Source organism: Montipora capricornis, chromosome 12 (assembly GCF_036669925.1).
Source record: "Montipora capricornis isolate CH-2021 chromosome 12, ASM3666992v2, whole genome shotgun sequence".
NCBI lineage: Eukaryota > Metazoa > Cnidaria > Anthozoa > Scleractinia > Acroporidae > Montipora > Montipora capricornis.
Genome location: NC_090894.1, coordinates 24745261 through 24773060, shown reverse-complemented (window position 1 = coordinate 24773060; position 27800 = coordinate 24745261). Strand labels below are relative to the sequence as shown.

Genomic DNA, 27800 nt, shown 5'->3' with positions numbered 1-27800 from the left:
GCTTTATTATTCATCAGCGTCACACATTTTTGCCGATTTTGGGGCTCATGTTTTATGCACGCGCTGCGGGCCTATCGGCACTACGGACTTACACTCTTACAACCCGGTGACAGTGTGTATTGCACTTACAGTGCACTACCACAAAAACAACACTCATTTTTTAACAAAATACGATCAATATTGTGTGACGTAAAAGTTACCATAGCCATGGGAAAGCTATTGAAAACGCATTCAATAAGGTCAGAGGCCTGCCTCGCAGGCTTCAGTGCTACTGGATAAGCATGAGTGGCATACCTTAGTAGAGACTCATTTGACTCAATCGTCAGGTTGCTAGACACATTGAAGGTTTCCATGGTTACCAGCACTCGCAAAGGAAGGTGAATGGGTCTTCGAGAAAAAGGAACTTGATTAGATAAGTCACACATGGAAATGAGTAGATGGACAAATTGGGATTGGATGCAAGACCCCTCTGCTCTAATCTGTCACCTGTTTAACTTTAATTAAAGTCAGCTACAGCAGGTGCAAAATACACTCTTCTAGATAAGAGATGGGTCTCAGGTCAAATAACCCACAAAACTGGACGGTCAACCTGACAAATAACCCGGACCATTCCTCAAAAATCCCAAAAACGTTTCCAATATGCCACGTATGAAACTAAACCCCCTTTACTCTTAAATCTGGCATTTCAACAAGTTTCTGAGACACTAAATAGCAAGATAATTGCAAAGTTTCAGTCTGTTCAACGCCTTTCCTTTTAAACTTACGGGACGATTTATTGCAGCCGAAATGCACTCGAATAGTCTCGGGACTTTGAGAATCACACTTCTCAAAGTGGAACTAAACCTCTTGTTAAATGTGGCGGAATCGAGACAAAGTTGGTCATTCGTCGACACCTCCCCCATTTAATGGCTAGGGATAGCACGTGATATTTTTCGAAGGGAGCTCCTAGTGGTCCCATTTGCTGGCTTGTTGGCCTACCAGCAAGATAATTTTCCCTGTAGCATTTACACTCTTCCCTTCCCCTCCTCATTTCCGTTTGTGGTAAGTATTCCACTGATTGACTCATTATGACAGCGTTACCATTTAGTGCTGAATGCTCCAACAGTTGTCATCAACGGTTTTCCTCGCCCGTCACATGGCTCTCTTGCTCAACTTACCCTTAAGGACGGTGCCTACTATTGTTATTGTGCATACCTTCTGCGCATCTCGAGATACTCGGGTTTCCTATGTGTGGTGCTTATCAATACGGGGATATTTTTGCCGCGGTTCAAAACTATGCGGAGAAAGCAGAACTTAGCAAGTGATCTTGGTATCCAAAAAGAAAATTGGGGGTAACCACGCATTTTTCAGAGATAATTAAGCTTCAATTTGCAAAAAAACGTCCCACATTGCTTTGTATTTTAAAGATTTTTACAAATATTGTTGATTAATTATTTTCGGAAAATGCGTGCTTACTCCCAATTTTCTTCTTGGATTTCAATAACACTTGTTAATATCTGCTTTTCCCGCATGTTCAGTAAACGGCGCACAAATCTTTGAATTAGTAGGCACCGTCCTTAAGGAAGCAACTTAGAAACTCAGCTGTTGTTGACAAGTTTAATTTGAATATATTATTTATATGCACGGTCTAAAAGCTGAAAACCTTCAATGAACCTTGTACAAAAAATGAAATATTTACCCTTGTTTACAATATAACCAGTAAGACGCAATACTTTGGAAAAGGCATTTGCTGTCACGGTGAAAGCTCTTCTTTTCTTAATTGGTTGTTTTACATGTGACGTCACGACGGCCATGTTGGATGGCAAAAACAATAACCTGTCTTTCCGCTGGGAACTAAACTTTATTATTATGACAATTCTGCGAAAATAAATTGTACAGGCCTTTTCCGAGTTCATGTCTGCCTCCTCCTCAATGCGAGTCTAAGTGCGAAGTTTTTCTTATGAAAATTAGTTTTTATTCATATGTAAAATAGACCTAATTACCATCACAAAAACTTCGAACTTAGACTCGCTTTGAGGAGGAGGCAGACATGAACTCGGAAATGGCCTATTGTATTGCCATCCAACATGGCCGCCGTGTCACATGGGTGCAAACCAAGAATTGCGTTTTTTTTTTTGTTCAGCATTAATTAGGGTAAAGCATGTACAAGATTGGGACACACCTATAATCAATAGCTCCTTCCGATACATGCGTGTGAAAAACTGTCACAACAGTTGGGGTACAAAAGCCAAGAACTGGATCGTCCTTCACGTCAAAGAAGTTTGTGATCTGAAACAAAGTCATATGTTTTTGTGTCAATTTCTTGTTTTTACCCCATTTACACCAATTTTGGTATTTTACTCTACATGACGTCGGATACCAATTTTTTTCATCCGTATAATTTTATTATTCAAATCTTTCACTTGATGCCGTCGACAGTTTCCGAGAAAAATATGGCACAATAATAGAAACTTGGGTGGCATTCTGCAAGTGATAAATCGGCTGAACCACTTATTTTCAAGCGGATTAACATTTTCCGAGCGCTGTTTTCCGAAGTTTTTACTAAAGGTAACGGTTAAATGTTATAATTTTAATATTCCGGATTTTTTTTTCACGAGAGCCATTTGCGCGCATTTAATCTTCTTATTCGAATTCACGTGTTGTTTATACATTTGTGGAGAACCTTACGCTCTTTGGCCTTAGAAAGCTCCAGGAAATACCATTATGATATTTTTTTGTGTTGGTCAAGAATGTACAATGTACAGAAAACACACCTGTGTGAGCCACAGCTGTTTAGAAGAAAGCATTCTATGGCGAAGAGTGCACCTTCGAAGTCCCAAAGAAAACAAAATTTCCTGCAATTTTAAACAAAACTAAATTGCCATCCAAAATTAGTGTTTTATGATTTGCCCGAGGCAGGTTGTAACTACAATAGGACAATAGCTTCGAGGGAAGAGGGGGAGGGGAAACCAGAGTAGTACCCAGAGAGTCAGGTTGAGATCAACTGAACCCCAGCTCCAACCTCGTCCCCAGGTCAGGCTCCAAGGAAGGGAAGAAGAGAGACCCTGGGACGAGGTTGCCCTAGCTCACATACGATAGGCCATTTCCGAGTTCATGTCTGCCTCCTCTTCAAAGCGAGTCTAAGTGCGCAGTTTTTCTTATGAAAATTAGTTTTTCATTCATATGTAAAGTAGAACTAATTAGCATCACAAAAACTTCGCACTTAGACTCGCTTTGAAGAGGAGGCAGACATGAACTCGGAAATAGCCTATTGCAGAGTTGGGAGGCGGAGATGATGACCACTACAACAGCCTGATTTACTCAGTCTAATGCAGCTTGTGGCGCCCTATGTAGAAGGAAATTCAACTGAAGGGCAACCTTTCAAATGACCATTACCAACGCGATGTGGAATCGCATCTGCGAGCGCAGGCAAAGACATGAGGGACTTAACGATCTACGACGCGGTCGTCAACGAGAACGCCGCGAAACAACAATATGATTGGTTAAAAGAGGAAAAAATCGTGCTGCACGTGCGGCACGCGTTTTAACACATTTTGCTGTACTCTCGACGACAACGGCGTGAAATCACCAAATTTGAGGTTCTGACGGCAACGCGAGCGCACAAATGCAACTCTTTCATTCTCTATTTTTACTCTGAAACCGCTCGTACCAATTTATTTTTAGGCTACTTCGCCCACATTGTACGACGCGAACGAGATGGCCTAACCGCGAGAAACTTACGCCGATAGTGCAAAGTTATACTTTGAGGTGACGTTTTCGTTGACGTCGCCGTCGTAGATCGTAAAGTCCCTATTTTTAAGCCACGAACGCAAACCGAAAGCGCGAGGCAATCCAGTGGAAAACTAAAGACACCATCCGACACTTTCAATCTGTGCACACCCTACGCACATCTATGTAAAAGTGTGTACAGAACACTTGGCCAACATTTAACGTGAGGTATGATATTCTATACTCTGGATGGTGACTTATCCATCGGATAAATGTAAATGTAAAAGCTTTGTTTATAGTGGAAGTGCAGTTAGCTACCAAGCTAGTTCACAGGCACTCCACTTTTAATAATCTGAAAGAAACAATTGAAACGCAACGTAAACGTGATTAAGAACCCCAACCCGGACAATTGGAACAAGAACTGAAGTACATGTATAGTTTTAACTAGTAGCGAGGTTTTAACAACTGGGACAAGAAGTACAGTTTAACAAGTAGGCAGATTTTAACAAGCGGAACAAGAAGTATAGTTTTAACAAGTAGCCAGGTTTTAACTACTGGAACTAAAAGTAGTTTTAACAAGTAGCCAGGTTTTATCACCTGGGACAAGATGTAGTTTCAACAAGTAGCCAGGTTTTAACTACTGGGACAAGAAGTATAGTTTTAACGACGGAATGAAATTACCTTAATGTTCTTGTTGGTGTCTGATGAAACCTTTATAGCAAAGGCAAACATTGGTTCACCAGTTTTCCCGTCTGAATGTCTCATGCCCGGTTCAGTGTGATAAAGAGTGGACTGAAGTTCAGCACCGCTGAAAGCCGACTCCATAGAAGTGTGGGCTCTCTGTGGTACAAAAGGAGCGTGTTGAAACGACACCTTTTGCGACTGAAGGCACAAGTAGCTGAGATCGACTTGGCTTTTATAACAAGCCGCTATGAAAAACATCACGTCGTTAAATTCAGCCGCTATCTCCCCTAACACTTGGTCAGAGCAGGAGGTAAAATCCGTAGAACTGGAAGTTGACGATAAAGCCTGAAAAGCGGAGAAGTACCAAAAACTGGTTACTTTAATCCAACTATTTTCAAATATGGTAAAATTTTCGCGAAAACTTTTGCAGCTGAAAAAACTAAGAGTGTTACCTGTAGTTCTCAACAAAGCCTTTCATAAAAGCTTCGGGAGATATTTCGAGGATAAAAGAATTATTCTTTACCCGTGCACATAAGCTGTTTTCCCTCGGAGCCTCAAGGTGGTGCCTCAAGGGTAAATGTCAATATTATTGAAAGAGTGGTGCTTACCGTGTGCAAGTGTAGACATTCCCAGCGCGTGGGTGCACTAATTCTCGCGCGACTCGAGCGTGCGCACGAAATATCTTAAAAAGCGCGCGCTTACGAATTCCCCGTGCAAAAGCACCAATCCCAGGCACGATGCTTCTGTCAGACTTTTGACCCAAAAAGAAAAATCCTAGCCTCACCTTGCTATTAGGGAAAATTGCAAGTCTAGCTTTATTGACGCTGAGTGCAAATGTAAATGCAGTTTGACCATTTGGAATCGACGCGTTTCGCCTGTACTTGTTCTCCAATGATGTGAAGTTGCTGCTGCCTTCTTCGGACGAAGATGCATCTGTGTAAATGCAAAAACGAAACATCGGTTAAGGTATTAATAGGACAAACTCACCTGAGCCGATACAGAGGAGTTACACGCGATAAGGTTTGGTACTCTGTGTACGAAGCCACTCCCTGGACATGATTGAGAGGTCTATAACATTTAAATAATGATAATTACCATCATCATAACTTCGCAGTCCTGATCTGCACATAACAAAACGATCAGGTCCTTGAGCCTGTAGCATCTGGCTTGCCAGGTCTAAACCTCCGCCAATACTGAATCCACCCGGGTCTAGACGGTCGGTAGGGGAAGGTGCCATCGGTTCCCATAACAACAGGTCACTGGCCAACCTGATGCGCGAAAACAAATTAATGACGAGTAAAGCAAAATATATCTGTATCCTTAAAACAGGTGGCTAAGGTCTACCGAGTCATTTTTCCGTTCCAGTTGTATGTCGCCAAATCAAAATTGAAGTAAATGCTCTGGCCAATTACAAACATATAAGAAATTCAAACGAGCCAATCACAACTGAAAACAAAGAAAATTAACAAACGCAGCTGGCGATAAGCGCGGGAAAACGCATGCGAGCAACACGTGATTGGGGCTAACATCTGATTGGTTGAGAATGTGGCAGGAGCTATTTCAGACAACAACCAAGCGTTGTAAAGCAAAACAAAGACAATCCCAACATCATCTTGCTACTAACTTGATTAGATAAACCAGAGGGTGAATTTTTTACCTGTTATATATGTTTTCGAAGATATTTTTCGTGTGCAGGTTGACATCTAATTTAGGGAAAGTACACTCCACATGCACCTTGGAGGTCGACACTGTGTCTTCTTGAAATCTGCTCATTTCTTCCTGACTTCCGGGCATTAGAAGCTGTAAGGGGAAAAAACCCTGAAACACTTTATAAATTTTAAGGAACAAATGAAGAAACCGAAAGTCACACTCATCCGGCGGAATATTTTTCTATGAACCAATTAGTTTTGCAACTCAATCTCACAAATTCGCTTTACAGAACATCGTTCTTCTCAACGACGAAAAATCCTTATTTTAAAATGTCGACGCGAAAAGGGTGATTCTATGGCCTAATCAATACACAGTTTGCCTATCTTAAAAGCGATTTCCTTTGCTTTATTTACATCAGATACTGGCGTAAAGCGTGCAATCATGTCCAACCTCTTCAGTCTCAAACATGACCGGTCTGGAGGAAAACGGTGAAGGCTCAGCCTTCACGACAGGATAAGCATCTAAGGAACTGAGTGGAGAGTTATCCGAGGACTGGACTTCCTCTAAAGCGGACAGTGGAGCGGGAGGTTGAACTGTCACCACGATTCTGTGAATAACACAAGAAAAATGCTTGGATTTGCCTAATCAACATTGCAGTTTCCCAATCAGTACGCCTGCTTAAGAAAATAAGTGCGTCTTAAAACTTTATCTGCTTAGCTGGGAATTGCATGAGTCACTGAACTCCGGAAGCCGCACTTTTAAATGGGTTTCTCCGGCTTGTGGTCCAAAAGAGTATGGCAAATCAGAGACGGAACTTGTGAAAGATCTTTCCGTGACGACAAACTGATATACCATTCTAAAAACGAGAAAATCGAATAGCGCCTTGAAGGTGCTTTACTGCAAAACGTTTCACACAGCTTTGTCTTCATACATGGATGATTGACAAATAATACGCGTGTGCCTTTTGTAAGATGCATTCGTGCTAAATGCAAGATTCACTTCTGATTGGTCGAAAAAGTGGTGCTAGAATTTTGAACCAATCACTGAGTGAAGTAATGCAAAACCAAAGCAATTCGCTAATTACTTTCGACAGTCAATTGAAAACCGCTGTAACTAACAAAGTTGTCCGGCATTGTTTGATTGGTTTTTCTATGCCTCTGGACAAGAAATGGAAAGCATTTTACGAAGCGTCCGGCTGCGTTTTTCAAGAACAAACGCCTTTTTCTAATACACACCTCTTATTTAACAACCATTCCCCCACCCCCTCTCCCCCTCGAAAATTGAGTTTATGAGGCCATTCACGGTAAGTATGTAAATCTTTCAAAGAAATGGAAATTAGATGATCAAGGGAAATGCTAAAGATACTGTACATTGTTCAGCATACGTACCTTGGCCAATCAAAGCCCTTATTTCCGGTGTCATTTTCAGACTGGCCATGCGTGACATCAATGACTGGCATACTTGTACTTCCGCTATCTTCCTGGAAATGACCTGTGAAAATCAAGATTCCAAATATCTTTTATGCTAGTGTTCCTACATAGTGCAATGTTGTATTACAGCAGAACTTAGTGGTAGAGAATCCGAATTTCTCTCGGAATAACCATTAATAAGTAGATATCTTCAATCATTTACAAGGACTGATATTTAGCATCTAGAGACTTTGAACAAAAGGCGTATACGAAGTGAAGACAGGAAACCATAACCAGGAGCCTTCAACTCCAATACTAGGTCTATATCACGACATTTTCACAGATCAAGCTATTTTTAGACGAGTTCTTAAATAAGATTTGGTTTGCACAAGTAACCATTCTCAAGCCCATGGGTACTAATTTCTCAAGAAAGACTTGCGATTAGCTGGAAAGGTCTGGTGTCACAGGAAAATCAATCTAAAAATAACTTGGTCTGTAAAAACGTTAAAGTCGTTCCACAAATACAATGAAGTTGTACGCTGCTAGTCATGGGCTCCTGGTGAAGAATGTTGGGATTGAAGATCATCATGTTCAGGTGGCTCAAACCAGTTTCAAAAATTTGAAGGGAATAAAACTCTGTAACACTGTTTCACGTAAAAGCAATCTTATGGTACCAAATGAAACGCCAATAATTGCTTAACAAGATGCAATCATTTGTGTGACATGGCAACAAATAAGCCACGAAAAGTCCGCCTTTGTTTACAATACAATGCAATACACTACATACTTGATTGACAACTCCCCATTTTTCTTTAATGGGACATAGTTTTGATTCCTTGGGGGTTCCCCATTGACGAGCAAAATCGTCTGGCCGGTTTAAGCCGGTTTACGCGTCAAAGGGTAATTAAATTTAACGCCTTTATCTCAAAAATGAATAGGTGACCCCATTTTTCATGCTGGAAAGTGATAAGCAAGCTAAAATAAAAATCTCTGCAAAGAAGTTAAAATAATTCTCTGGAGCAGATTCTCAGAGCCACCTTAAAATTTCCCAATTTTTGGGAAATAATTGGGAAATTTTAAGGTGGCTCTGAATCTGCTCCACTTTCCAGCAATAACAATTAGGGGTCACCGAGTTTTGAGATATAAGTGTTTCAATCCAAAATAACAAGTGCTTTTAGAGGGCTCTCTTGTTGCCATGGTAACCAATTACGACATGTCGACGAGTGCAACTTGTTAAGCAATTATTGGTGTCTTCTACGCTGCCATAACTTTGCCATTACGTGAAACAGTTGGGTAAATTCAATCCTTCCAAATACACCGGAACGTTTTTCACCGCTGCTTTTCACCAGCGTATATATAAGAGTCATTAGCATATTATGTCATAGCCGAACGTCAAGCAGTCACTTTATGCAACAAACTGCATGAAGAGACACGCAATAAAATGAAGATAATCGGATGCATAGAGCCGACTCTTATCGTTGTTTTGGCTCTCCTCGGGTTTTGCCATCCTTGGGACACAACGGCAGAAGTCGTTCGGGCAAGTCTCTTCTTCTGCGCGTCTCGACTGCCCGTATAAAATAGAGCATTCGTCCGCCTCCAAGCAGTTGGGGTTCTTCGATTATTTGGTGTTTGTTTCAAGAATTTGTTTCACTGGCCCTAATGAGCCCCCGAGGGAAGTCATATACATAATTAGGCAGCTTAAGCACGCGCCCTTTTGAGATGCGAACGGCCACCGGAAGAAAACATTTCACGTGCCAGGGCAGTGTTGTCTCCCAGATTTTTATACGAATCATCTCTAATAGAGAAAACACACTTAGCAATGTAAGTGTGGTTGTGCGAAGACAAGTTAATGAGGAAAACAGCTCACTTCCGGTTGCCGTCCACGTTTCAAAAACGCGCGTGCTTAAGCTCCCATTACGTCATACAGCCAAGCAGGAACAAACAGGAGAGAATGTCTAAACCATTAGTTCTGCATACCGTGCATTTCCTTGAAGCTGAAATTGTATTTACAGGGCTGTTCAGATCCGCTGAGACAAGTGTTGAATTCAACAGCTGAAAAGTCCAATGTAAGGCGTTCCTTGCGCAACGACTGTTTCCACCAGGGGCGCCGATCCACAGCGGGCCGCAAGTCAGGAATAGGAAATCTACAAGAAAACCATCACGTAATAATGACATAGTTACAGTATATGAACTTTATATGTCAATCTTTTCTAGCAGAGAACAGATGCTCTGCTAATTGGGAACATTCTAGCACTTATGTCCACAAATGCAGGTAGCGAGATGTACTCCCAATGTCGCCTTACACATTTGCTACCTATTTCTAGCAATGACGTAAGTGTAAGGTTGAACGTTATTTTTTGGTGAAGATAAATACAGATATTTATCTTTCCTTAAGGACTGGAGTTTGAGGACACTCTGTGACGTTGATCAGTTGTCTTTATCATATGGCCCATACGGCCCCGCGCGCGCTTTCATTGTAAAACTACTGGGAAAATCCCCGTATGAGGGCCGTACGCTTTAGCGCGAGCAGGGCCGGAAAAAGTCGTATGGCCCTGCTATGAACACGTCCTGCTCAGGTGCGCTGCGGAGAAAAGCAAATGCACAGAGAAAAGCAAATGCAAACAACATATTACAAAATTTTCTATGCAAATTTTTGTTACTCATTTTGTCCAAACTTCAACTTCTTAGTCCTCATGAATAGTGTAAAAAGCCCATATGATAAATTGGGTTAGGGTTATGGCGTACGGACCGAGCGTATGACCTCGGGCCAAAGATTGTCCCGTCCAGCCCTCCCACCCAGTCAACAAATGCATAGATTAGTATTCCCAGGCACGAGTGATGTTGAAGTTGGGAGAATAGAAAGGGAACGCTTTCAGACGCTTATCAAAATCGCCGTGTATCTAATCCTCTACATTTCTGGACCAAGCCAATTATGTCCTGAAATGTAGGTAATTAATCAAATCACATGATACAAAAGCGGATCAAATAAATATTTTATTAAATAAATAACTCATTATTTGGTGAGAGGGGAAAACGGGAGCATTAAGCCAGAAAAAATTCTCAGAACATAGTAGAGAACCAAAAAAAACTCAAGCCACATAATTAGGATGGCGAGTCCAGGAATGAAACCTGGGGCCCGTTTCTCGAAAGTCCCGCCATTTGTGAAACTGCCAACCGCTTGTTTTGGAAAGCCGATCTTTTAACATGTTTTCAAGCTAGCTAAAAGAAACAAGTCTGTGAAGTTTAATGACTTAAATCCTCTCCGTTCTTGAGATACAGAAGAAATTGTGACACCCGAAAATGGCCCGCAAGGTTTCGGGACTTTCGAGAAACGGGCCCCTGGGGGGTGACATTGGTGGGAGGCGAATGCTCTTACCACTGCGCCGACCCAGATCCCTAATATGCTTGGTATGATCTGTTTAAACCGGCAACCAATGGCTCGGTTGGTTGAGCATCACGCGGGATCATCATCTTTTCACGCGGGAGAACGCGGGTTCACAACCCCAGTCTAACCAACACTCAGGGTCTTAAAAAGTAACTGAACAGGAATTGCTGCCTTTTGCAAATTCATCTCCAAATGGCTAGACTTTCAAGTGTCCGCGGATAAGGACTACAAACCGTAGGCCCCGGTACACAACCTTTGCTGTTAATCAACGCTGGGGGACGTTAAAGAACCGGCCACACCACAGGCGCCCCAAGCTCACAACGCGATTTTGCAATGCATAACTATTATGTAGTAAGAGAGTTTAATGATGAAAAGAGTGAAAAATTAAGTTAAGTTGAAAAATTGAACGTCTTTCTCTCGCAATAAGCTTTCTCTACCTCAAATATGTTGTTCACTTTTGCTTTGTGTCGATTCATTAGCTATTGCTGATATAGTGAAATCAGTACTCGTTTTTTGCTTGACAGTGTATAAACGAGTACTGATCTCACTATATCAGCAATGGCTAATGAATCGACACAAAACAAAAGTGAACATATTTGAGGTAGGGAAAGTTTATTGCGAGAGGAAGACGTTCCGTTTTTCAACTTAACTTAATTTTTAACTCTTTTCGCCATGAAACTCTCGTACTACATAATAGTTATGCATTGCAAAATCCCGTTGTGAGCTTGGGGAGCCTGTGGCTACACATTGTCCTTGAAGAGTAGGGAGAGACCCCCAGTATTGGTGTTTTATCTCTCAGAGAACTGTAAACCGTAACGAAACTGATGTAATATGTGCCATATATAAATCCATTACAATTTTATGGGTACTATAGCTCCACATATCACATGAGAGATGTATAGCTTCAAAAGCTAGGCACACTAGGCCACTGATGTGGAGCCACATCATTCAGCTCGTCAATGGCGCAATGATTGCCAATGTCGATGACAAAATCCTGAAGTGACTGGTTACTCACCTTAGGACAACAGTTAATGATGGACAGGTGACATGAATTGTAACGGGCTGTTCCAATGCAGGGGTATCTTCCAGGGCTTGGGTAAACACTGCTTGTTGATTCTGGGGAGATGGTGATTCAATAAGCTTGTTATTTTACCTGACTTTTACATAACCCTTTCAGCGTGAACAAACGCAATCCTTTAAAACCTGCGATCTGATAGGTCCCGGGAGCGGGCGGTATTCTCCCATGCGGCCCGTTCACGGCAGCATCTGCATTGCTTGATGACTCGTTGACTACGTCACTCGCTTTGTTGTAATTTTTCATAAACTAATAAAGATACTTATCATGCAAACCTAACTTTTTAATGGCAAGTACTAATGTCGCTAATTTCGTCTTTCAGGGTGTAAAGACCGCTGCGAAGGAGACTATATAATTATGGAGAATCTTACAGCCCTAAATTGTTCTGGCTCTTTTTTGCACAATAAAGTATATGTACCTGCCATATCAGATATTAAGTTTGTTTAAATTATTCAACAATAAGGGAATAACATGACTTTTTGAGGGAATATTGTTTATTTGCGCCCGCGTACGCGCCCGGGCCGCAAATGACACTACAAGGGCGCAAATAAACAATATTCCCTCAAAAGGTCATGTCCTTATCATTATTATCAATAAACAAGGCCAAATTATATCAATTTGTCCAAATCCTCTAGCCCCAAATCTGAGTTTTGACTGCTAATTTCTTCCATTACTTCAGTTTTCGCTCGGCGACGATTCGACGACTGAAAAAACTGCAGTTCAAAACCGGAGTTTCGCAAATGAATGGTTTTCCCGCGTCAACACTAGGCTTACTCTAATTGGTTAAAATCCATCGGATGATGAAGCAAGAACCAATCAGCTGTAGGGCTGATAATGCATTAGCAGCCCGCTGTCAGTCTTTTGCGGCCCGCTGAGCGTGTGTTTTGAAGAGGCCGATTTTCTACTTGGCCGCGTATATTGATAATAATAAAGGACGTCTGAAATTTTCTACTTGAACAACATACCACTAAAGAAGGATTACAAGAGCGAAACATGCGGGATTGCATGTTTGAGGCATCATTCATAAAGACAGGCTGTGGGTCCAAAAGAGCTTTCAATCTGTCGACAATGGAGACATCCAATTCACACAGGAGGCCCCCAAGCTCTAATGATAACTCTGACTTTGGTACAACTACACTGCGGCCTTGAACGGCAGTCTGAAAAAGAGGCAGAATGCAAGTAAAATCGGCAAACTTATGGCTACAACCAGAATACACCATTAAACTTTAAATAAGTTCCACATAGTCATTTGAATTGAATGAGGTAGGTCCATGTAATCTTAATGTAATTTCGAGAGCAAAGTGGACCACAAAGATAGTCTGTATGATGCTTCCTATTATAATTTTTATAAGCAGATGTCTGAAAATAGCCACATGTGAGCAAAAACTGTCAACAGGAAATTCTGTGAGAAGCTGATTGAGCTCTTCTAGCATATCATGCTCAAGTTTACCACGTCAGGATCTTGTAAAACAGAAGCAAAAGTGTCCTTTTTGGAAGTCAACACCCTCAGAAGTACCCTCAAAGGTACATGTAAGGTCTCAAAAATAACTTGGACTGATTTGTCCGACAAATACTGACCATAACACTACTATTGTTCAGTGCATGGTAGAGTGAAATATATATAATTATTATTATATACGACTAGCTCTGTAAGCGGACACGATGAACCAAATCCTGCACTGTGATTAGCTACCCAAGCCGGCAAGATGGAGCTATCTTGCCCGCTCAGGGTTTTTCCCTTGGTGCCGCAAGATCAAAGATCATTTTTGGGTGTTTTATCCCATATAATAAATCCTTTCTTGACCAAGCTTATTCATACTAGTTTGGATTAAAATATTTTTGGAAAGTGTGTTGATTGATGCTATAATAATTTGGGTTCATTTTTTGTAAAACCAGGCCTGAGAAATAACAATGTCACTTAAGAGACACTACAGATAATAAGTATTAGGGATGAAGCATTAATATTCTGATTTACAGGTGAGGTTGTTGTCCTCTGTGTGCTTTTGTACTTGAGTTTAACACAAGGAAGGGTGGATGAAGGAGTAAAGCCATAAAATGGTACTGCTGGGCATTCCCTTGATACGAACTTAAGCAACTGAAAAGAAGAAAACAAGTCAGTCATTGGCAACGAACAGCAACAGGTACAGATGCATGTACATGTAGATCTCTCTTTCAAAAAAATGATAAACATTGGTCAGGAACAAGGCCTTTTTTTCATCACCTTTATTTCCAGACACAAGTAATGTTAAATTTGAGGAGAAAGGTACACATAAGAAACTGAAGACACTTTCAATTATCACGCTTATCAAAATATGCAAGCCTCGTTACTTGCAATCCTGGCAGATCTTTTCATAGCATTACTACAAGGAAGACTAGTATTAAACACTCACAGAACGTTTTCCAACAAAAGCAAGAAAAGCTTCAATGCTAACACAACACATAAATCATCACTCCCCTTGAAATGGGGGGGGGGAGGGGCAGCAGGAAGCAGAGCAGTTGTGATGGGTTGAGTAACTAAATTCAGGCTATTGATCAACAAGGAAGTTCCATGCAGAAACTATGATTGAGGATGTTGATGAGAGGAAATTTTAGTACAATTGCCTGTATAATCTTGCAATCTGATTGGATAATTTGCCATGGTCCATACGGGTCTAGACAATGCTGCTTGCGTCATTTTGGGAAATAAACCAATTACATTACAAGAAAGTTATAGGCAACGCTTGCTCTTTCTGTGTGTCACAATCATGGTCAACCTCTGAAATAAACATTGTCTTTGAGGTTGAATAATGTGGTAAAACACAAATCAAATGTGGTTCAGCGTTGTCTGTACTTTTATCGACAACGATCACAGTGGTCAAAATTTGTTGCTGATTCATTCAGCTGCACCTCGGCAGTCCACAACATTTTGACCACTGTGATGGCGAGTATCAATGTCGATAAGAGTACGTCAGACAATGCTGAAACACATTGGATTTGTCAATTAGACACCACAAGAATGATATGTGAGACGTTTTGAGCATTAGTCCTTTGTCAGAGCGAATTGTTCTGACAAAGGGCTAACACTCTAAATGTTCCACAAATCGTTCTTACCAAATTTTTCATGTTCCACTCTCCACCAAAACAGAAGCAAACTTTCTTTAGAAACTGAACCCATCATTTGCTCTTAAGTTCTGTTCAGCCCTGCAGCCTTCGTAATGTTTATTTCCATGAAAAGATATAATGTTCGCATTTCTAATTCTTACCTCTGTAGTAGAGTAAGGTGTTGAGTTTGACGCAGAAGAGGTCGACCTCTCAAATAAACACTCACTGAGCTGTAGCTTTCCAGCAGACAATTCACTTTTTCCTGTCTGATGTAAACTACTGACAGTTTTCTCAAATTCAAATGAAACAGGGGCAGCCATGCACCTACAAAACAGAACAGGAAAATGGCATATCAAAGTCCCAGCAATTTCATGAACAAATATTATCGAATCAAACAAGAGTTAACATACACTTGGAATTTCTCTAATAGACATCAATGGCAAATTGGCATATGACTCACAGAAAAACACCAGTTCTTGTCAGATCATTAAGGTTAAGCCCTTTTGAGTAAGGTTAATAGGGACCTCAAGCAAGTACAAGGACAATGCCTACAATAAGAATATTACCTAAAAACACTACAGTGTATTTCCCATTACTGTCAGAAATAATTTTGTCGCCACTCCAAGTCGTTCAACATGGAAAGTGCACATCAATATTACCGGAATAAAATTGGTAAGAATGGTATGTATACGAGAAAATTGAAAATTTACGTTCAGGCACTCCCATCCTCCACATAAAATTTGGTCTTTTGAATTTTTTTTTTTTTTTTTTGTAATTTGTTTATTTTCATTTTACTGTACTTACAATAAACTACTTTTATACAAGGACATATTTACAAAACATTGCTGTCAGGATTGGAGAACAGCTAAGAAATTGATATACCACATACATGTACAGGGTGTGAAGAGCCTAACTTTTTTTTAAAATTAAGCCTATTGTTTTGTGGTGTTCTCATAAAGGTCATTGTACTTGCTTGAAGTCCATAATATCTACAATAGATTGGAGGCCAACTGCAGATACTGTAGTCAGTGTGCTGTGGACTGACAGGGAGCAAGGATGGCACACTGGTTAGTGCACTCTCGAATAACTGGATTCATATATTATCCCGGATGTCGCTACATGAAGTTTGTCCTTGGTTCTTTTCAGCGTGTACAGGTACATGTAGCTTGCTCTGCACATTACGACCATATTGGACAGTATACTAGGTGGAAATACATATTATAAAGTGATCCTCATTGAATTAAGTGTCCTAGTGTTCTTTCTTTCTTGTTTTATAATATTAGATAGACACAGTTGCAGAAAATCAAAAGAAAAAAAGAAATCTCATGTGTTAGAGCTGTTATCACAAACTACATGTGGGAGGTAAAATTAATGTGTAGGAACATGGCGGAGAACATGGCCAGTGCACCTCCATACCTGAGATGATCGGCAGTACAAGCAGAGACAAACTTCTCAGCCATGTCGTCAAAGTCTTTTCCACCAAACCCGTAAGTACCAAGGTTGGAAAAAAACTTGTCTGCCATGCAAGCCAGTGGATGTGCACTGTCATCTTCAGGGGAAACCTTAGCCCCTGATGTTGGTGTAAACACTGGATCAATATGGAGCAATGTTACAGCAAGGCTGGAGAGCTTGATGCTCAGTTTAGTCACATCAGGGCAAGGGTCATCTAAGGCTGCAATTCCAGCTAGACCAGGATTACCAGACGACAGACTGTGTCTTGAATGACCATCTGGTGTAAAAAATAATACTTAATGTATCCTCTGATTAAGTTCGTCAATTTCGCCATTGACACACACTATGGATCGCATATTATGAGCACTTGCTGAAACTCTTGGTCAGTGTTTCAATTAACCTAAAAACCTGTTACTATTAATAATTATTAATGTTTAATTAATACTCACCAGTCTTCAATTCATTCAAAGATTGTTTAGCACTGACAAACATGGAGCCAGCAGCCTCTGTTAAAGATGTCCCTGAACCTAAAATACCATGAGAGCAACCATAATAGGAATATAATAAAAACTTGGAAGAAAAAAAATCTCATTAACAATTTACTTGGGGCATTGTGAAAGTATATAACTACATAACCAGTTATGCAAAGCCTGATTAAGCTAATCCTGGATTACAGCTGGGAAACTTAAATTGCACTTTATTTTCTGATCCAAAATGTTTCTACAAAAGTTGTAGCCTTCAATCTTGACTTAGATTTTTGTTTTCATTGGGCTTAAAATTACAAACTTAAAAGCCTTTTTAATTCAAGCCTTGGTTGGTATTTAATCACAGATTAATGTCAATCTGCTTTTGAGCAACTGGACCCAGGACCATCACACAAGTTAGAGCTTATTGCATTTTGATGATGGTAGAGGTATTCACCATAATTATTTTGGTTGGTTAAATGCACTCACATAGTAAGAACTTCAAGTTTTTCACATCCTGTAAAGTATGTAGATGTCTGAGGGTTTTTCTCTTCTGACTGAGAATTAAAAAGGGCAGCCCCGGTACCACACTTTCAGAAGTATTTTGTGATTGTGAGCTAGACATAGATATCTATTTAAGTGTCATGTTAAGCACCATGTTTTTCCCAATCATGTAATCAATCTGAGTGGTAGATGCCCTAGTAACGAGTTGGCATTGGATGAACGACCTTGGGAGTAGATGGCCATTACTCTACCAAGCTACAGTGTACAAAGTCAGACAGGAGCAGGCTGTGGGTAATTTTGGAGATGTTATTTCCCTCAGTGAACGCAATTAAATTGAAGCATAAAATTTAGCACTACATAGCCAGCATTTGAAAAAACATTCCCCTTCTCTTGCTTGACCTGGAAATACTCGGGGGAAAAAACAGAGTAGCGAGATCCTACCTGCAAGGTTGCTGCCTAGCGGCCGCCCAGTCACCTGGGGCACCTTACTTGCAAGCACGGGCGACCAAATTTCTGAACGAGTAGCCCAAACAGGCGCCTAACTTATCACAAGTTGATTCATCCTTACTTTTAATTAATTAATTCTGGGCTCTTGAAAAAATGACTTGGGCTAATGTTGGAAGCCCGAAGGGCTCCGGAAAAATTTTTTTAGGCAGCAGCCTGTAACTTGTATGATATTCCTATTACACCTCGGGATGCTTTTCCAGGGACATTATAGGAAACTGGACTGAGCAATCACATCAGAGTAAAAAAGCCTCTCTTGAGTAATTAAGTATTACCTGTTGGGTGAATTTTCTGATTTACAAATCTCTTGTCATTTGCTATAGTGTTCATCAATTTATAAGGAGATGTCTGCAAGACTCCTAGGGTCCCTAATGGAGAAAACTCTGGTGAATGCTGAAGGAGATTGCTGCCAGATGGTGTCCTATTAAACATCAACATGTCACAGGGCAACACAGGTTCTTCAAGAGGAGGAAGTGCGTCATGGTTGGATGACATGGAATAAAATGTTTCCTCTTCCTCCTCCCCTAAAATGCTGTCATAATCACTGCCTGGGGAGTGGTGAGAGACAACATCATTTGTTGCACTGGAATCAAAGCTAAACTTCCAAGAGTTAACTCTTTGTTGTGCTTGTTGATGCTTCTGTTCCAGAAGTTTCTTGGACATGAGCTGATTCTGCAGGTCCTGCTCTATCTTTTGATAGTCCTCTGGTTTCATGGGTTTGCTAACTGAATGGCGTTTTTCTTCAGGTTGGCTGGACAAATCTGAGAGAAATAACGTGAAATGTTCTAATTACAAAGGGCTGAGAGTAAATCCTTAAGGGAAATTCCTCAATTATCATTGTTGATGCCAATGAAAAAAGAGCGAATGAAGAAATGTCTAAATAGACAACAGACAAAAGGAAGGAAGGATGAAGAAAACAACCAACCAACCAATATAATAATGAATAAGGCACTGGGATCATTCTCTTCAGAGTGCCTTTTTCTTCTTGCACCTAGCATCCAGATCAGATGTTCTTTAGATTTCACCACATTACCAGTATGTTTGTGTGCATGTAGTTATCAATTAAAACACTATTTCAACAAACCTGGAGATAAAAATCCACTAGAAAATTTAGCGAGAAGGTGAATTTGCTTTGGAGACAAGAGTACATTTAAAGTCCCAAGAAAGCACTCAACATCGACCTAAAAATAAATCATTACAAAGTTATTATGGCAGCAGACTATATTCCCCTTCACTTTGTTTGGGAGAAAATAAACTAACCCTTCTGTAAAGGATGTAAAGAAACAATGAAAGGTCTTAGAACCGCTAATGTATATGGACGTCTCACACAAGGGGAGGCTTTGAATTCCCCTTCCTACTAGTGTTCCCATTTGGTGCTCCATAATGATAATAATCGTAATCATCATCAGCTGAAGCATCAGCAGCAGCTACATGTACCAGTATGCAGGGGCGCAGTGTCCTTTACACAAATACACTGTTATGAAAAATAGCATTGCGTGACTAGCGTTACTTTCTACATGTAGAAGCTTCGCGAGAGTTCATAGTTTGTTTATTTTTAGGTTCATGCATAAGCGTTTCTAAATTGGTGTGTTTTGTAATCGTTCTATAATTACATTGTTTGCTGTTTTAGAAAGTTCTTGAAGCTTATTGTGAGAGTATATAAGTAGACAAGTCCAAGCGGAGTTTTTAAACTAGTTTTTCACAAACAAAGAGAGTTGGCATTAGCCATGTTTAGTCAAGTGTGACAGAAGCAGTGCTTATTCAAGTTGGCAGAGGCCATGTAAGCTTATCGAGTAAGTGCTGTTAAGAGTTTTACTTCGTGGAAACTATGTTCACTTTGGAATAAATCTTCTTGTTGTTGTTCCGACAACCCTGCGTTCAGTTTAGTTTGCAAGCCACCTGTCCTCAAAACATTCAAACTCGTAACATTGGAAAAACTAGTTTTTCATAAGTGAAGAGAGTTGGCGTTAGCCATGTTTAGTCGAGTGTGACAGAAGCAGTGTTTATTCAAGTTGGAGGAGGCCGTGTAAGTTTATCGCGTACGTGCTGTTTAGAGTTTTACTTCGTAGAAACTATGTTCATTTTGGAATAAATCTTCTTGTTGTTGTTCTGACAACCCTGCATTCAGTTTAGTTCGCAAGCTACCCATCCTCAAGAACATTCAAACTCATAACATACACAAATGCATACTTGAGAAACTGGTACCGTAGGATCTTTTTTTAGTGATCTTCTGTTATAAGTAAAAGCCTTCAAGGCCCCCACACAGTGTCAGCCTCATCACCAGTCCCCAGTTCCCAGTTATTTTTGAAGGAAAGGTTATGATGATGTTGTTACAGATTTTGCAATATCTTGTCCTTTGCTTGAAAACCCCCAGTTTGTGTTGTAGCTTACTGAAAACTCTAACGATGGGTAAAACAAACAACTGACTACTGCAGTTTCCTTCGCATTAATTAATTGAAAATGTCCTTCAGATATAGTCGGAAATGGCATTTGCGAGACCCTAACTTTCAAACTTTTCAGGGGGAGCATGCCCCCAGCCCCCTGTTTTCAAGAGCCTTCGGCGCTTGAAATTTTCTTCGTGTCCATTCACTTCCCTGGAAACATCATCCTTACACTGTTGTAAGTATACCGATGGACATTCAGAAGACTTTGTCACTTGTGCCAACAATTCACTAATAAAGGACTTCTACTACAACATTGAGGTTACCCATTAACCTTTTCCACCACTGCAATCGACAGCAATGTAAATATAAACCCAAACTAACCTTGGGCCCTGGAACTGCAACATTCTGTTTCAATTTGATCTTAATTTCTGAGTGACCAGCAAATGTGGCAACCTTAATTTGTGGCAAAAGATTTCCTGAGAGGGATGGTGAGTAAAACCGCTCAGCTGACAATGAGACTCCCTCTAGGGTACTGTGGGGTTGATGGAGAGGTGGAGAACATGAACCACTACTAGGAGAGGGTGGTGGTGACTCTCCACAGTCTGGAAAATGGGGCACTGTTCTTGATTGCTCTGGGAATTCATCCAAGTGAACTGAGACTCCAAAGATTTTCAGCTTCTTGCAGGCGCAAGCAGCTGGTTCATAAACACTCTTGGCTTTGTAGTGGCTGTCCCGCTCAGCAAGCTCAGTGGATAAGTCAGAATAGTCAATTCTAAACATTGTTACCAGAAAAAGGAGAAACATGGAAAGTTGGCATAAATTTTTTGCAGATTTTGTGACAAAAGAATGGAAGAGAAGGCAATTTGATAAAAGAGTCACAAACACATAATTATAAAATATTTTTCTCAAAAACTTTTTGAGTGCAAGGATTAATTTTAGTCATCAATAAATTTCTTTACAAAAACTTGTCGGACGTTTCATGAAAAAATAACCACCATATTACCAAAAAGTAACTCATGACAAATAGGTTATACATACAGCCTTTCAAAACTAATGTTTCTCCTACAGAGTCCTAGTGAACAGTACACGTACATCTTGCCAATTTTTTCACGCTGTATGCCAACATAAGGGAAGTTTAACCCTTTGACTCCCAAAATGGCCTGAACTGGCCATACTTAGTATTTTACTCTGTCTAACGCCAGACGATTTTACTAGTCAATGGGTTAAAGTAGTGATTACAGCAACAAGGATGACACACCCTTGGATATGTTTCACCCATTCATCCCCGAAGCAGCACCCACTGACCAGTAAAATCATCTGGTGTTAGACAGAGTAAATTTTAAAGTAACTCTCACTCGATTGAAAGGGTTAAAGGGGACCTAGTTTTTATTAAGTAGACTAGGTTGTTGTTAACTTGAAAACAATGAGGTAGCAAGAGCGGCATTGATTAATAGTCAATTTCTTTTTACGATCCTCTGCAAAACATTACTGTGAATTACCAACCTCTTAATGTGAATTTCTAAGCCTATGCCTGTTTTCATGTCCTTTGGTAAGTGTTCAAATCTGATCACTGTGTCAGTGAAGGAAAGCTTGACTCTTGCAAGAACTGCAAATTAAACAAAAAATTGACAATAAGAGCACCACAAAGTCAAATAACGTATCTTCAAATTTTTTGCTCTGAAATGGATATAATATCTTGTTGGACGATTTAGTGTGTAGTGTCATGGGATATTTTTACTGCGAGTCAAAATACAAGAGACGAGTATAAATATCCTACGATAATACACACTAAATCGTCCAATACGAGATTTATTATTCAACTCAGTCAGAAAAAGAAGAAACGTAAAGCTCAACTTATAACTTGATTCCTCGCGTGACAAACTATTTTACGTGACTATTCAGCAAGCCACCGTCCAGGTTTTGCGTGCTTACATTTAGGTTGCTGTTCATTGCATTGGTCAAAAACGAAAAATTGTCAAACCTGTCAATCGAATCATTGAGCAAAGGTTGTGCATTTTATTTCAAACACTTGCATCACATGTAAGGAAAACAAAGATAGAATATCGGAAAACTTCCAGTCGAGAAAAACTGACTTTGATGAAGAAACAACATAAAAAGTTGTCAAGTTCCTCGATCAGGAGGAATTTGCTTCTTTGATGGACTTGCACCACCATTTTATTACATTGAGGTCAGTTTTTCTCTTTTTGTTGTATCAACGTTTTGGTTTTCTTCAATAAACAGAGAAAGTTAATTGTTGTGTAGGAATATCATTTGTCTCTGGCCAGAGGGTAGTGCCTTCTCTTGAGTGGCTGACTGAATCCCCACTCAGCATTCAAATAGTCCTCCAATGCTAGGTTTAAAATCTTGACAGAGCCAGGTCAAAGAATAACTTAATGACAAAAATGATTCAATAATAATTGCTTAAGATTTGCAAGGAATGAGTACATGCCTGATTTAGCATGCAGGACTGAAGTTTTGTTCTTTACCCTGGTAAAAATCTTTGAAGGATCTTTGAAGATCCTTAAAGACTCCTCAAAGATCTTTTTGAGGATCTTTCTAAGGATCTTTTCTCAAATCCTCAAGGATCCTACCTAGGATCCTTAAAGATCCTTAAAGATCTTAGCTTTTCTTGCCAAGATCCTCAAAGATCCTTGCCAAGATCTTCAAGGATCCTTGAGGATCTTCAAAGATCCTGTCCAAGATCCTTGAGGATCTTCGAAGATCCTGTCCAAGATCCTGTGCAAGATCCTCAAGGATTTTTAAAGATCCTGCCCAAGATCTTTGAAGATCATCAAAGATCCTTGAGGATGTTGAAGGAACCAACCAAAGATCCTTGGGGATCTTCAAAAACCATATCCAAGATCCTTAAGGATCTTCAAAGATCTGGTGCAAGATCCTTGAGGATCTTCAAAAACCCTTGCCAAGATCATTTGCAAGATCCTTGAGGATGTTTATGTTTAAATATCATTTAGGACTTTACAGGAACTTAGCCAAGATGATTAATTTTATTTTCCAGCTTCTCACCCTGAATGGCACTTATTGGACTGCAGTTTGATGTACAAATTATTTTATTTAACCTGGAAAAAGGAGCTTTCTTTCTGTAAAAGAGAAACTTCAATACATACATGTAAAATGCTTCATTTGTCTGTAAACTATTTATGTTATAATGCTAAGTATGATTGAAGTAAAATAACAATGATGAATCATGGGAAATCTATATCTGACTTTATTTGCTACCATTCTTTATTGAACCGAATGAAAAACAGCCGCACACTACAATTCTCACTTGAGTAAGATGCAAGTGAAGTTTGGTAAGGCTTATCACCCTGGCTTGTTATCCAAAATTGCCACTAACTCCTGGGTCACAGGGATGGGAAGAATACAATAAAAATCTAACAAACCTGAACAAATGATGCACTGACTATTGTTTTTTACAGACTTGATGTGCATCAAGTTGCCTTCGACTACATTGTTGTTTTAACATTGAAACCCTATGACAACTTTGCTCACATATTATTCAAATGAAAATCATAGTAGCTATTGGAGTTATTTGGTCACATGCATGGTTATCCATTAATTAAAAGTCTAGCTGCATACAGTAAACCAATTTCTCAAAATTACCTATAATATGACTTGAATGTATATTAATAATCATAGAAAGAATAGAGATAAAATATAGATACTCATACAGTTTTTATCAAGTACTCATTAATATCGAAGATATGGCTGGGAATATTTAAAATATTTTCACAAACAGCCATTTTTATTGAGAAAATATTTCTTAAAAATAAGACAAAAACCTTAAATTGTAGCCTAGAAAAACAGCGAAAGAGAAACATTACAAGTACAAAGACATGTACTACAACAATAACGTTTGATTTTACCTAACACATTTGTATTTATTTCATTTTATCTATCTTTTTATTACTAATTTTTTTCTTCACTCAGTATTTGGTGCTATTGTCGGCTGAGGCTGCTTTTTGAGAACTTTTTCTGAATATTTTGCAGTTACGCATCCTGAAAGAAAAACAAAGCCATAAGGGCAAATTACTCATATTGATTATCATGAATTCCACATGTACTCGCAAGTCATGCCGTGGAAGTGGAAATAAATGTGCGTCACCTAACCTTTACTTGAAAATTGCTATGAACCTCAGACACGTAGCATTTACAGAGAATCGAAGGGATCCTTTGCCAATCATATAATTTGCAACAACCACTCTTTTGATTAGTAAGTAAGTAATCTCGTTAAAGGTTCACCTATTTTTTACAGGATTTGAGCAGGTTTGCCGATTTATATTCCTTGCCTGTTCATGTCATATTTTTTTGGGACTTGAAGTTTGAAAAGTTCGAATATCGACTAACTCAATGTTGTACGCAATTAAAATCTTTTCGAAATAAAACGTTTTGTTCCAGTATTACCATATCATTTTAAATGTGAATGCTTCATTGCCATGCAAATTAAACACACAAAGAATCTTAACCCCGAGAGATTTGAATTGGTTGAGTTAGCCGATTTAGTCTATCGTCATTTTTAAGGACAATAAGTCATCAACTCAAATATTATCTGCTTATAATTAGCGCCTACCTTTGTACTTGGATTGCTGTATGCATTTCCTCGTTTTGAATCAGTATTTAAAGGGCAAAACAATCATGAATCATAAGATTTATGCTCGTTGATTCAAACTTAGGATAAAACCGCCGAACTGTAAGAGGAGCCAAAAGGGAAATGGCTCACTAGTTTCCAGTCTTATCTCTCGCGTTTTGTCCAAGATGGCGGAGGATTACAACCCTCCGATTCATGTTAAAGAAAAAGTGAGCAAAAATCATAGCAGACTCATCGAATTAACCCTTAAAGGAATGTGAAAAGATACTGATCGAGCCGATTCGTCACTAGAGTCTCTAGATGTGGCCCTGAATTCTGTATTTTATCCCTGGTATTTTTTTTAAGGATTACGTGCTGACACGAATTCTTTGATATTTCGAGAGTATATTGTTTCATATTGCTTCTGGCCCGGCCTGCAGCTATTACGAGTTCATCAAACAACGTAATCTGTTACTGATATTTTCGACAATCAATGGATTACATCAGAATAAACGTTTTCTTTTTAATTGATTCGTGTACAGCGTGATTATTTTTATGTTCAAAGTTTGGTTCCTTAAGGATGCTTGAGGGTACATGTACGTAATACCTCACAGGATCTTTGGGGATTTTATACACTTCACTCCTAAAAAGGTCCTTATAAGATCCTTATCCTTGAAGGATCAAGATCACTCTAAAGATCCTTTTTAGATCCTTGAAAGATCCTCATAGGATCTTTCAAGGATCCTAACGGAGATCCTTTCAAGATCACTTTAAGGTTCCTTTTAAGATCCGTGAAGGATCCTCATAGGATCTTTCAAGGATCCTAATAAAGTTCCTTTCAAGATTACTATAAGGATCCTTTTAAGATCCTTGAAGGATCCTCATAGGATCTTTCAAGGATCGTAACAAAGATCCTTTCAAGATCACTTTAAGGATCCTTTTAAGATCCTTGAAGGATCCTCATAGGATCTTTAAGGATCCTGATAAAGATCTTTTCAAGATACCTCTGAAGATTCTTTTAGGATCCTTAAAGGATCCTCATACAATCCTCGAGGATCTTTCGAGGATCCTTTTAAGGTTTCTTTCAAGATCACTATAAGGATCCTTCAAAGATCCTCAAAAGATCCTAGTATGATCTTTAAGGATCCTGTCAAAGATTTTATTAAGATCCTTTCAAGGATCCTTTTAAGATCCTTGTAAGATCCTCAGTCACTCTTTGAGGATCTTCAAGGATCCTTTTGAGGATCTTTCCAAGATTTTGTGTGTGGATCTTGGTAAGATCGTTGCGAGCTCCTGATAATTTCCTCAAGGATCTTGATGAAGTATCCCAAGAGTCCTCAATGTTAGAAAATCTTTGAAGATCCTTTAAAGATCCTTCAAGGATCCTGTGAAGATCTTCATCTTTAAAGATCTTTGTCAGGTCTTTGAAGATCTTTGAAGATCTTTAAAGATCCTTTAAGGATTTTCACCAGGGTAAGACTATTAAACTTATGTCTTGCATAGTTGATATACTACATTCTCAAACAAGTCTGTCTTTGATTTCAGAGACCATAGAGTGCAAAATGTATTGAGACATACATACATATAATTTTTAAATATCATCCCAATGTAAGTAAAATTACTAGTAAAGATCAAAATTTTGCCAGTGGCATGTACCACACAAACTTTCTGAATTTAAAGAAAAAAGAGAATTTTTATTGAAGAGGCTCTTTAATTAACCTGATTCTATTGTTTGAGCAAAGGATTCCAGGCCCTCAAATGGTGGACTTGTGTCTGCTTGTTCCTCCCCAGTAGATGGATCTTCTTTTAAGCACTCCTGTGCAAGTTGCATGCTTGTTGTCATTGCATTCCATATCATGGAATCAGTCATGCTTCCTCCTACGTTGTGAATGTCAAATTAATCAGGATTAGGATCTTTCTTGAAGCCTTAAGGATCTGGCAGGAATTTCTTATGTTTGTTCCTGGTTTCGAAAAGCATTGAGAAGGTTTTTGCAGAACCTTACAACAAGATCCTACAGAGACACCTATAATCAGGGCTGGAAATAGCGCCCGTATGAGTCGCTTTTGCGACTAGTTTTTACGTCAAGCTCAATGTTTGCTACTCAATGTTATTCCATGCTCTTCAAAGTTCTTCAGTGCTTGTTTTTATGCTGACCACGATGCTTTCCAAGAATCTTTTCTGATGCACTTTTTTTAGTGGCTAATTAACAAAGGCAACAAGAAATAATCTGACAATGGAAATAAGACTGAGGCAATAAACTTTACCCAAAGCCAGAAGGCAAGGTTCTGTTCTGCTCATGCAGTTTGTAAAGAAAAGAATTGTATAATTTTTTGCCAGTATAAGGACCTCTTATGAATCATAGTTGCTTAGTTAGCTAAAAGGCTGGACCATGCCGGCCACCTGGCAGCTTCACCCTGTTTTGAAGATAATATGACCAATTCTCACCACATCAATTATGTTTTTTTTTTTTTCAGTAAATACAGTAGTGCACCTTCAGCTGTCGAGTCGACTGGATGAAGAGTGGATACAAAGAAAACGCATGCAAATTAACATACATTTCTAAGAAAGTATAACCAAGACTAAAGAGTTTAAGGACCTTTGTTGAAATACACTATAAAAATTTGTATTGAATTTAAGTCAAACCTGTATCGACCCTTTGTCTTGGAGCAATGGTAACTTCAAGTCCATGAATATCCATACAACAACTTTCACTGAGAAGAGCAGTCCATGGGACAGATACGGAGATACTTTCAATGAAGCCATCAATTACCTCCACAGGGATACCAGCATTGTCCAGCATCTCATTCACAGACTGAAACAACAACAAATTATTGTAGACAACAAGAGGGTAGGGAAAGCAAGTAAGCCCTTCTCATAACTTTGTCCTTTGAGATACAGCTAGGGAACTTTATCC

At 39.4% G+C, this 27800-nt stretch overlaps 1 protein-coding gene across 1 annotated transcript in view; it reads right to left on the bottom strand.

The window, feature by feature from the left end:
* LOC138025227 (autophagy-related protein 2 homolog B-like) overlaps nucleotides 1-27800 on the bottom strand; it is a 43930-nt gene that overhangs the window by 14933 nt on the left and 1197 nt on the right. Inside the window, exons 2-23 of the mRNA XM_068872438.1 lie at nucleotides 27530-27698; nucleotides 26605-26763; nucleotides 21804-21906; nucleotides 20682-21072; nucleotides 19001-19097; nucleotides 18192-18677; nucleotides 16894-16971; nucleotides 16409-16721; nucleotides 15154-15316; nucleotides 13887-14006; nucleotides 12877-13068; nucleotides 11852-11952; nucleotides 9429-9595; nucleotides 7431-7533; nucleotides 6493-6649; nucleotides 6050-6192; nucleotides 5488-5660; nucleotides 5177-5325; nucleotides 4390-4737; nucleotides 2754-2834; nucleotides 2162-2268; nucleotides 295-387 (exon numbers count right to left, since the gene is read on the bottom strand). Coding sequence (XP_068728539.1) covers nucleotides 295-387; nucleotides 2162-2268; nucleotides 2754-2834; nucleotides 4390-4737; nucleotides 5177-5325; nucleotides 5488-5660; nucleotides 6050-6192; nucleotides 6493-6649; nucleotides 7431-7533; nucleotides 9429-9595; nucleotides 11852-11952; nucleotides 12877-13068; nucleotides 13887-14006; nucleotides 15154-15316; nucleotides 16409-16721; nucleotides 16894-16971; nucleotides 18192-18677; nucleotides 19001-19097; nucleotides 20682-21072; nucleotides 21804-21906; nucleotides 26605-26763; nucleotides 27530-27698 — 3893 coding nt within the window. The remainder of the gene's footprint in view (nucleotides 1-294; nucleotides 388-2161; nucleotides 2269-2753; nucleotides 2835-4389; nucleotides 4738-5176; nucleotides 5326-5487; nucleotides 5661-6049; nucleotides 6193-6492; nucleotides 6650-7430; nucleotides 7534-9428; nucleotides 9596-11851; nucleotides 11953-12876; nucleotides 13069-13886; nucleotides 14007-15153; nucleotides 15317-16408; nucleotides 16722-16893; nucleotides 16972-18191; nucleotides 18678-19000; nucleotides 19098-20681; nucleotides 21073-21803; nucleotides 21907-26604; nucleotides 26764-27529; nucleotides 27699-27800) is intronic.